The 9,833-nt window shown below is 48.5% G+C and overlaps 1 protein-coding gene across 1 annotated transcript in view; it reads right to left on the bottom strand.

Annotated features, from left to right (window-relative positions):
* Positions 1-3,733: 3,733 nt before the first annotated feature.
* Positions 3,734-9,833, bottom strand: part of fnbp1b (formin binding protein 1b) — a gene marked incomplete at its 3' end in the record, with an annotated part of 66,219 nt that continues 60,119 nt past the window's right edge. The window contains 7 exon segments of the mRNA XM_084442182.1: positions 3,734-3,912; positions 4,426-4,568; positions 4,703-4,830; positions 5,114-5,246; positions 6,648-6,757; positions 8,587-8,622; positions 8,931-8,945. Coding sequence (XP_084298308.1) covers positions 3,734-3,912; positions 4,426-4,568; positions 4,703-4,830; positions 5,114-5,246; positions 6,648-6,757; positions 8,587-8,622; positions 8,931-8,945 — 744 coding nt within the window.

The raw sequence follows: 9,833 nt of genomic DNA, 5'->3' as shown, positions 1-9,833 counted from the left end.
CTATCTCTCCACACATTACAGTATGAACACAAGGACACACCATCCGTAAGCACATCGTCCAGTCGAACGACAAACACAACGCGGGGTTCCCAACGTCGTTTGCATCCGGTTCTGAGCGTGGAGTGGGAGATACTGAGAGAACAAACACACTCACTGTTTAAAAAAGAAAAAAGTGAACATGTTTTCACACACAACAGAACAACAGTCAAATGACAACAAACATTAAAAAAAACTTTAAAAAAACACAAAGACGTACAAAAACATGAGCCACAGGCACAGAATCTCAAAGTTGGCGTACAGGTTTAAAGGTGTGTACAGGCCGGGGAGGGTTGACCGACCCCCTGCGCCTAGCGGGAGGGGGGCGAGGAGGAGACAGGGGAAGCAGCATGCACACGCCGCACCACACAGCCCGAGAGAGACCATGCCCCCGGTGTAGCCAATGGCCAGCGGCTGCCACCCGAGGGGGAGGGGTTTGCCGGGGAGGGGCGGGGTCAGAGAGAGGAGACGACACCAGTGAAAGGACATCATGATTGGATGAGAGCGCAGGTGAGTGGGGTGGACCGATAATAACCCCTCCCATCTCTCCCTCCTTCTCCATCCTGGCACCCCGGCTCCGTGCCCTGTTCCCTGTTCCCGGGTGTCTTAACAGGAGATGTTCTGTACATGGCTGTGATGGACATCACACTGGACACCCAACACACACACACACACACACACACACAGGCAGAAAACGACACAGCATCCACTGCTCCATTCAGACAGACATCAGATGACCACAACGCTAACGTGCTCCTCTTCCAGCGGAGCGATGAGACCTGCGGACCGGGAGGGGGGGGGGGGGGGGTGGGATGCTCACGTCTCCATGGCGACCCCGCTTCCGACGCCTGTGAAGCGGTGCTGGATGTTTCCATGGCAATGGCACTGGGTCAGTGGGTGGGATGGAGGAGAAGGGTGGGTGTGGCCTCTTCCTCTAGGCCTGAGGATGGCATGGCGAGGGGGGCGGGCAGAGAGACGTGCTGCTCACGGCCTGCTCCTGTCTCTGACCACACCCGGGCTTGCAATAGGAGAGACGGGGGAGGGGGCGGCTCGAGACCGGGCCCATGGGGGGGTTGGGGGGAGGGGCCATCCAGAGCGAGAGAGCGCAACAGCAGCCACGACCACGCCGCAGGGCGGAAGCAGAGTTAGCCACATCGAGTGGAAGCGAAGCTTTGCAGGGACAGCAGAAGCAAAATCATATAAGGTGTGCGCGTCAATAACGGAGAAGGTTGTGGTTGGGTGCTAACTTAGATTAGCTTTTCTCTCTGATTGGTTGCTTCTGGTCAGAGAGGGTTACAGGAGGAGGGCATTGTGGATAGGTTTGGGGGGGGGCGAATTTGAGATGCATTATCATAATCAGTCTCCTGTTTTAGTCTCGGTCATCGATCTCTCTCTCTCTCTCTCTCTCTGACTGGAGGATGGTTAAAGGAAGAGATGGTTGTCCCGAGGCTGCTTGCCCTGTCACTCCTCAGCCAGCCTCACACTTTTAGGAATCTGAAATGCAAAAGAAAACAAAAAAGATGACAAAAGAACATGTTAGAGAAGTCTCGGAGGGAATAGCATGGAGTACAACACAGCACCCCAAACACGTTCTGATGGGGAGAAGAGGAGGAAAGGAGCCTGTTCTGTTGAAATGTCTTTGAGTAAGAACAATAGTACCTGATGTTACTTCCCCCAGAGAAAACCCAACGTTCAGTTAGAACTTAGAACCTTGCCTAGGCTACTCTGCTGTGGTTCCCAGTCTGCTGTGTAGTGATCACAGTCACTTGGACGGTAGCTAGTAACAATGGCAAACATGCACACAAACATGTTATGTAGTATGCAGAAAAAAGATGAAGAGAGAATGGCAATCGGCATGCCCCACATTTCAGACTGATCCCCGTGAAACTGGGCTGAGGGGGTGAAATGTGTGTGTGTGTGTGTTAATAGCACTTCCATGTACTATACATAAAACAGGATTATTTTGCACAAGTGTGTTCTGAATGTAACAACCCACTCAAAAACAGAATTACAAAACGCCTTTGGCACAAAAAGAGTTTGAAGAGGCGTTTTGATCTTGTGAAAAAATATGAAAGCCGCAGGTCTTTTGAGATTTTGTCAAACGCCACAAATAAGTCCTTTTAAAATAGGACCCCATGCTTCTCACATGGACTCAGGCACTCAGAATCACATGCATGAAGACAGACACCGTCGGGCATTAAACGTCACCCCTGACCCCGTCCATCACCACGGCAGTCTCAGCCAGTCCTCACCAGAGAGCTGATACAGCTCCTCCACTCCTCCTCTACATCAGTCCAGGAACTGGAAAAAGAGGCCCAGAACATTCCACCACTTAACATTACCACACGCTGAGGTCCAGGACACGGAACAACAACCGGACTCTAGAACTCCCAGAAGTTCTGGGCTTTTTAACTGTGGCTATCGGTGAGATCTTCAGCGGTAGTGTAACCGGGTTTGTTCTGGGTACGAGGCGGGGCAACACAGCTCTGACGTGGCTGACTCTCACACAGCATCTCTGAGGTACAGCCTGCTACCTGGGGCTGTGTGTGTGTGTGTCTGGTAATAGTCATTACATAAACATAGGCCTACAAACATGTTTGTTTAGAGATCTTTTTCTTACAGTAGATTCACATTTGCATTATTCAATATTGCACAACATATCTAACATGGTTTCCTACGGCAGCAAGCAAATTGGGTCTATTCACAGACAAGATTATAAAGAATCTGGAATCTATTTGAGAGCCCGTTCACTTAAAATTATGTGAATCACTACATAAAATAAAATATAAAAAAAACATTTAGATACTCTTTTAGGTACAGCAGTCATTACTCTCTACGGAGGAGAGAGTCTGGACTTCAGCCACTTAGAATTTATAAAAGGAAGTTCTTAAAAAAACTCATCACTTCCGGTCCGGACTGTCTACTACTCTACGGAATTTTGACGGGATATCCGCCCGTTTTTTCCCCAACTTCCTTCAACAAAATTTCAGCGCCTGAATACCAGACGTAGTAGACAATCCTGACTGGAGGTCGACTCGTCTGGCCCGCGAGACTAAGCATTCATTGAGATCATCTTCATTGAAGGTTGTTTGCCACTGAGTTGCGTCATGTGGAACTACAGTGCTTCTTGGTGACCACTAGGTGTTAGTGCAGCCTCTCTCCTCTCCTACTGACCACCAGAACACCGTCTCTCTTTCACCTCTCAAACCTCCGTCTTTCCAGCTCGCTCTTTTTACGCATCCACACAGCCAAGCCTGCTTTTGTCGAGACAAATTTCTCCCTTGGAACCAATAACATGTATCTCATCTGGTCTTATTTTATCGTTGACCAGAAACGCAGCAGTGTGAGCCTAAGTCATTCTGTGTCATATTTACAGGAGTGAAGATTTGAAATCGGCATGTGTACAGTAAGTGGACATACCTCCCCTTTACAGTGTCAACTGACAGTCACAGAAGTTTTTGCACAGGTGCGAACCACAATTGACATGTCTGATTGGTCCATACCAAGAGTGGGGTGGACGAATGGGTGAAGCGTTATCACCTGGCCTGAAAAACCACCACCCGCCTACAATACCTCAACCTCCCCACGACCAGTGAATGAAAGCCTGTCAAACAGCTGCTACTAGACCCTCCTCCCTCCCGCCCTCTTGCCTCGCCCCCCCCTCCCCCCCTTCCCCTGCCCTGTGGGAACGCCGCGGTTAAATGTAGGTCATAGCACCTTTGGCGTTTGTTTCCAAAAAGACCTCGACGTACGACGAGGGCACGTAGCCCTCCTCTTCCTCGTTCCGCCGCACGCGCGTCCAGCCGTCGCCCTTGTCCTCCTCGATCACGAACAGCACCTCCCCCTCCCCCACCGAGATGGTGCCCTCGTTATGGCCTGCGGGAGAGGAGGGAGGGGGGGGGGGGAGAAGAGATGGAGGGTTTTGAAGGAGACAGGGAGGGAAGGAGGGAGGGGGGGGAGGAGAAGAGATGGAGGGTGTGAAGGAGACAGGGATGGAAGGATGGAGGGAGGGAGGAGAAGAGATGGAGGGTGTGAAGGAGACAGGGATGGAAGGATGGAGGGAGGGAGGAGAAGAGATGGAGGATGTGAAGGAGACAGGGAGGGAAGGATGGAGGGAGGGAGAGAACGAGGGAGATGAATAAAGGTGAGCGAATAAGGAGATGAGAAGGGGTAGGAAGAGAGAGAGAGAGAGAGTGTGTGACGGATACCGTATAAGTTGATAAATCTTAGCTCAGGCTAATAATGTTTCATGCATTCGTCTGAAAGCGAATTGGGAGAACAGAAGAAGTGAGAACAGTAGCTATCTGATCGCGTGACTGTGTGTGTGTGTGGGGGGGGGGGGGATCTATGTGTGTGTGTGTGCGTTCGTGTGTGTTTACATGCGTTTACCTTCAAAGGAGTAGAGGGCTTTGCAGGTGCCGATGGTGGGCAGCGTGTCCTCGTCGTCGAACTCGTCGTCGAACTCTTGGCTCGGCTCGGCCACCTTGACCTGAGTCTCGGTACTCTGCTCCTCTGTATAACTGCCATCCGGGCTGCTCAAGGGCCAACACACACACGGTAACTATAGCAACAAACACACACACACTCCGGCCTCGCATTGTAAAGACGTGTAAGTTGATGTTTTGTGTGTGTGTGTGGGGGGGGTGGGGGGGGGGGGGTACTGTACCTCTCTCTGTCCTGGGCACAGTTATTACTGCCTGCTGGGGGGCTGTTCTGGGTCTCGTACAGAGCACTCTGTCTCCGTGGTGGGTCGCTTTTTGATGGCAACTTGCCCTCTACTTCTGCCAGCCAGCCCTGGTGGGAACACACACACACAGACGCGCAGAGTTAGGGCTCCAATGCCCAGACAGGATACACACAGCTGCTGCTGTCACACCGTGTTCTCCTAATATGGAAGAGCAGCAGCCTGAGTCCCGAACCCAGGAGCACATTATCTCCTGCCTCCGCTAAACCAAACAAGTCTTTAATCTTGTAATATCCGTCTGGATACAGTATGTCCCCGCTGTGAGGGGTTTTCAGCTCGTCGCTTAGAAGAGCTCGAGGTTCTCGGCTCTCCCGACTGACGGTGACAACTCGCCTCGAACTTCTGCACTTCGAACTGCAGCTTCTCCGTGTTCTGCTCTATCTCCGCTAGCCGGGGGTCCACGCTGGCGGGGTCGCCCATCTGAGGGTTCTTCACGTACACATCCTTCATCTTAGTCAGGGCGTCCCTGGGGAAGACACACGCACACACACACAAATGTTCTCAGGAATCCTCATCCACATTCAAAACAATAATCAAACCGCCATTCTCTTTCCTGTCCAAAGGAGAGGGAACTGCAGATTTGTACAACTGTAGCTCCTGAGCTAAAGGTCCATCTAAACACTAGACTAGTTCCCTCTGGTCCAACTAACCGGTAAACTAGTACCAATACAGTGCAAATTTTGTCCGCAAATTTTGATTTATTCAGTCTTATTACTAAATGCTATTTGGCTGAATTGTTTTAGTTTTAGTCTAGATTTAGTTGTCCTGGAAAACGCTAAGTCACGTGCAATGACGACAACAGGTACCTTAGATTTTAGGCCAATAATCTCACGACATCCACCCGTCAATCAACCCGATCCTTCTATCGAATCTGTCTAAAGTTCTTAAAACCCGTCCACTTGTCAATGTTCCAATCAAATTCCTCTAACCGTATGTCCCACCCCCATACCTTGTTTGTGTCGGAAATACGTCAAACTACGGAAGTTAGATCTCAAACGTTTCAGTGCGACTTTAAAGTGTAATGCATTATTTAACCATCTCTCTAGAATTACCAAAATCATAAATACTCCTGGATGAAACATTTATTAGACTGATAGACAAAGCTACTGAATTACATTTCTATGCGCTCTCCTTGCCTGTGTTAGTTTTTTCAGCGTGAGCCACAACTTTCACGGAAATCTCAGCATTCTAATTGGATCTCTTCCCAAATCGTCCCTCCCTAACATTTTCATCTAGTTTTTAATTGTTGACGAAAATGTAAATACATTTCGTCATCGTTTTTGTCATCATAAATTAGTTTTTATTTTATGTGCGCAAGGATGATTGGCCCGTGCAGATAGTGCGGGGAGGCTAATTTGGCCTCTGATTGGTCACTGACCGCAGCTTTTTTCTAACGACTCTTGCATTCGTATGAGCTGTCGACACATTTGGCGCAGAAAGTGCGATTTAAGCTACTTGGACTTTCTTCCACATGAACTCATGTCACAGACTTGGCTAGCTACAGTTTTCTTCTCTAATGGGGTGGATCAGTTTTTCATCGACTATACGCTCCCGATGACGTTATGTTCAAATGCAGCTGGAATGGAAAAGTAGGCGCTGACTCCGCTCTATAGGTATGGCCATGTTTTATAGCGTTTTATTCCAGTACCAGCAGACGAGTACCAGCAGACCAGTACAGGTTCCCTCTGGTCCATCTAACCAGTAGACCAGTACCAGTGGTTACCTCTGGTCCATCTAACCAGTAGACCAGTACCAGTGGTTACCTCTGGTCCATCTGACCAGTACCAGTGGTTACCTCTGGTCCATCTGACCAGTACCAGTGGTTACCTCTGGTCCATCTAACCAGTAGACCAGTATCAGTGGTTACCTCTGGTCCATCTCCTTCTGGATGTCCTTGTTCAGGTCATCGATCTTGTTCTGCAGCTTCTTCCTCCTCTGCTCCGGGGGCAGGTGGCTGAAGTCCTCAGGTCCAGAGCCCTGAGAGAGAGAGACAGAGAGAGAGAGAGAGAGAGGGAGACCAAGGGTGGGAGGGAGAAAGTGGTCAGTTTCAGAACAATCCTAACTTTGATGTTGGCGAGAGAATCTGTGTTCTATCTACAGCAGCTCTATGGTTCTTCAGGTGCAGCGTTCCTGATTGAGCTACAATTTGAGTTCGTTTATTAGCCGATCAGAGATTTTGACTGTTGGAGACACTGCAGCTTCTCTAACACACCCAGCGGTCTTCGCTACTGCAGGTTTCTCTGTGTTCAGTACTGAACACAGGCCTACAGCTGAGCCAACAGCCTTCCACCTGTTCAGTCCCAAGCCTTAGGCTGCAGCGTTCAGTGAATGCAGACCTCCACCGTATCACATAGCCTGCTATTAGATCGTTCGATTAGTTCACAGCTCCCATCAGTCGAGCGGTTTCGACTGTTTGTGGAATGGAGACGGGGGTCGACCGAGGAAAGACGGGGGTGATGATGTTTCGTGATGAGGGTGACGCTTCCGGGACGGAATATTCTCTCAATCGGATGAGTCATCCCCTCCGTGTTCCGCTCACGTCAAAGGAACCAACCCCCAAATTAATAAGCTGGCTAGTAGGCTGCAGCTCAGGGCTTCATCAATGGGTGGACCTAGTTCGTCAACTTTCTCTCTCACCTTTCTGTGAGACTGACACTACTAGATTCGTTGCAATGGTATAAGTGCATCTACTATAAAAGTTCAGTAGTTTACGATGTGAACGTTACTCATCACATGAGGTTGACTATTAGAAGATTATCCTGCTGTGCTGTGTCTCTACTGTAAGGCTTTGCTTGGACTGGATAGGTGGAAGGCTCTGATTCAGACTGTGGAAGGCCAATCATAGCAGGCCCAGGGGTCCTACATCCCCAATAGGGCCAGGGGTCAGGGGTCACAGCCAGGCCGAACACGACAGCAGGTTATCATGGTGACCTTACCCCGTCTCTCTGCGCCACGTTGCGTTTACCAGGCATGCGACACAACGGACAGGTGTCACTCGAACATGCTCCGTGACATGCAAACCTAATATCATTCACATACTGGCTCATGTACAGTATGACTCATACCCTGAGAGCTCACATGCTACAGTATTACATCAACAGAAGTGTGTTTATTATACACCAAACAACAACATTTTTTATGTGTAAAACAACCTTTCGTTGTGAATCACCTTGAATGAAAATTACATCTAGTAATTCTGTATTCTTATCAGCGTTCATCACAACTCAAATGGATTATTTTCAGTGCCGCTACACCCAAAGTTCTAACATGATTGTCAGGAACTATGATTATATTAAATGTATGGGCCATGATTTCTGGACTATGATTTGTGGACCATAATTTCTGGACTATAATTTCTGGACGTTAGCTCATTCATCCTCATGAATCCCGATTGATCGACGTTGCTTCTAGGCTCTGGCTAGATGTGGGCGTCTACTCTAGGTCATTAAGAGGGACGTTAATTCACGTAGAACGGCTGCCATGGATACTGAGGTCATCTACTACCTGGGAGGGGGGGGATGATCCACTCACGGTTATATCCCCTCCATCTGTTTCACATTCCACTGGAAAATAGTTTGTATTTCTCAGAGTCTGACCATTGTCTGGATGTTTTAGTCTGGGTCCAGTGCCAGAGGTGATTTTCCGCCGTGGAAGACACACAGTCGGGCTGGGCTACAGGAAGTCTAGTCTGTAAGCCAATCGGATTCTACTTCCTTGAAACTAATGATCTCACACAGAAAACACAGCAGATCAAAGGTAGCGGACGGACGAGACACACAGACAGAACGTAGAGTAATTCTGATCACCTCGATGAGATTCCGGACGTGGGAATTGAGTGTGAGCTGCACACAGCACACAGGCACAGCACAGTTGGGGGGAGACACGACGAAAACCGAACCAGGACAACAAAAACACAAAGACACAAACACAACAAAAGCAAAATAAAAATGAGACAACAAGAACACAGGTCGTCCGACAGTCTGTCCTACGGTGTCACGAGGTAATTAATGCATTTAATAATTGACAAGGGACAAAATAAAACACAACCACCGCCCACGTGTTATCGAGCGCGTGTTACCGGGAGGATGCGCATGCTACGGTCATGCAGCTGCGCGCGTTACGACTGCGTTACGGCTGCGGTCATGCTTACCAGCTTGAGAGAAAGCTTCGCAGGGAGAGGAGAGAAAAATGATGAGGGGAGCATGAGAGAAAGAGAGACAGACAAAAGTCAACATTAATATAATATAATAGAGCATCGGTCTTTCTGTGACACACGCATAGAGAAGGTACTGGTGAAGAAAGCTCTCCTTAATTTCCGAACTTCACCGTCTGATGAAAAGAGGTAGAAATGAGCTCAAAACTGCGCTTGGACTACTGCTGTGTGGGTTGTTAAAGAAACTGAAGTACAATAAAAAGAAAAAACAGTTCAGGATTAAACTATGAAACTCTTTCTTCTTTTTTTTTTTAAATCTACTCTTTTATCATCTGGTGAAGTTCAACATTTAAGGTTTAGGTGGATGAAAACATGAGAAGGCTACGTGTTTAAAATGTGTTGAGGAGGCAGGGAGAACACAACACACTGGCCTACGTCAGCACACAATGAAGAGAGAGAGAGAGAGAACAACTGAGGCAGAGAAGAAAAGAAGAATGAGAGTAAATGGAATGACAGAAAGGAAGAGAGGAACGACATCACCTCCTTCATTTCTCCTCTGCATCCCTCCTTCCTGACACTGCAGTGACAGGCAGAAGGACAGCAGAGGGCGCTACAAGCACATGTCACAGTCCAGGCAGATGACAACATTACAGGATCACAGAGACTTCACATGGACTCTGCAGTGAGGTCATGTTGTCTCTAGGGCTCAATCCTAATCCACGAATACACCACTAGCCCATCTCAAATACATGCATACTGCTCCGTCTCACTCAATAAGCTTGATCTAAACTGTAACCATGACGACTTTGAACCTTTAGTCTTTTTTAAAAAGAAAATTGCCGGTTGAGAGAGGAACTTGCAAAGGAAGATTTAATGAGCATTACATCATTAGTGGAGAGA

This window comes from Borostomias antarcticus, assembly GCF_949987555.1.
Source record: "Borostomias antarcticus genome assembly, chromosome: 8".
In the NCBI taxonomy this organism is placed as follows: domain Eukaryota; kingdom Metazoa; phylum Chordata; class Actinopteri; order Stomiiformes; family Stomiidae; genus Borostomias; species Borostomias antarcticus.
This window is presented reverse-complemented; position numbering and strand designations above follow the sequence as displayed.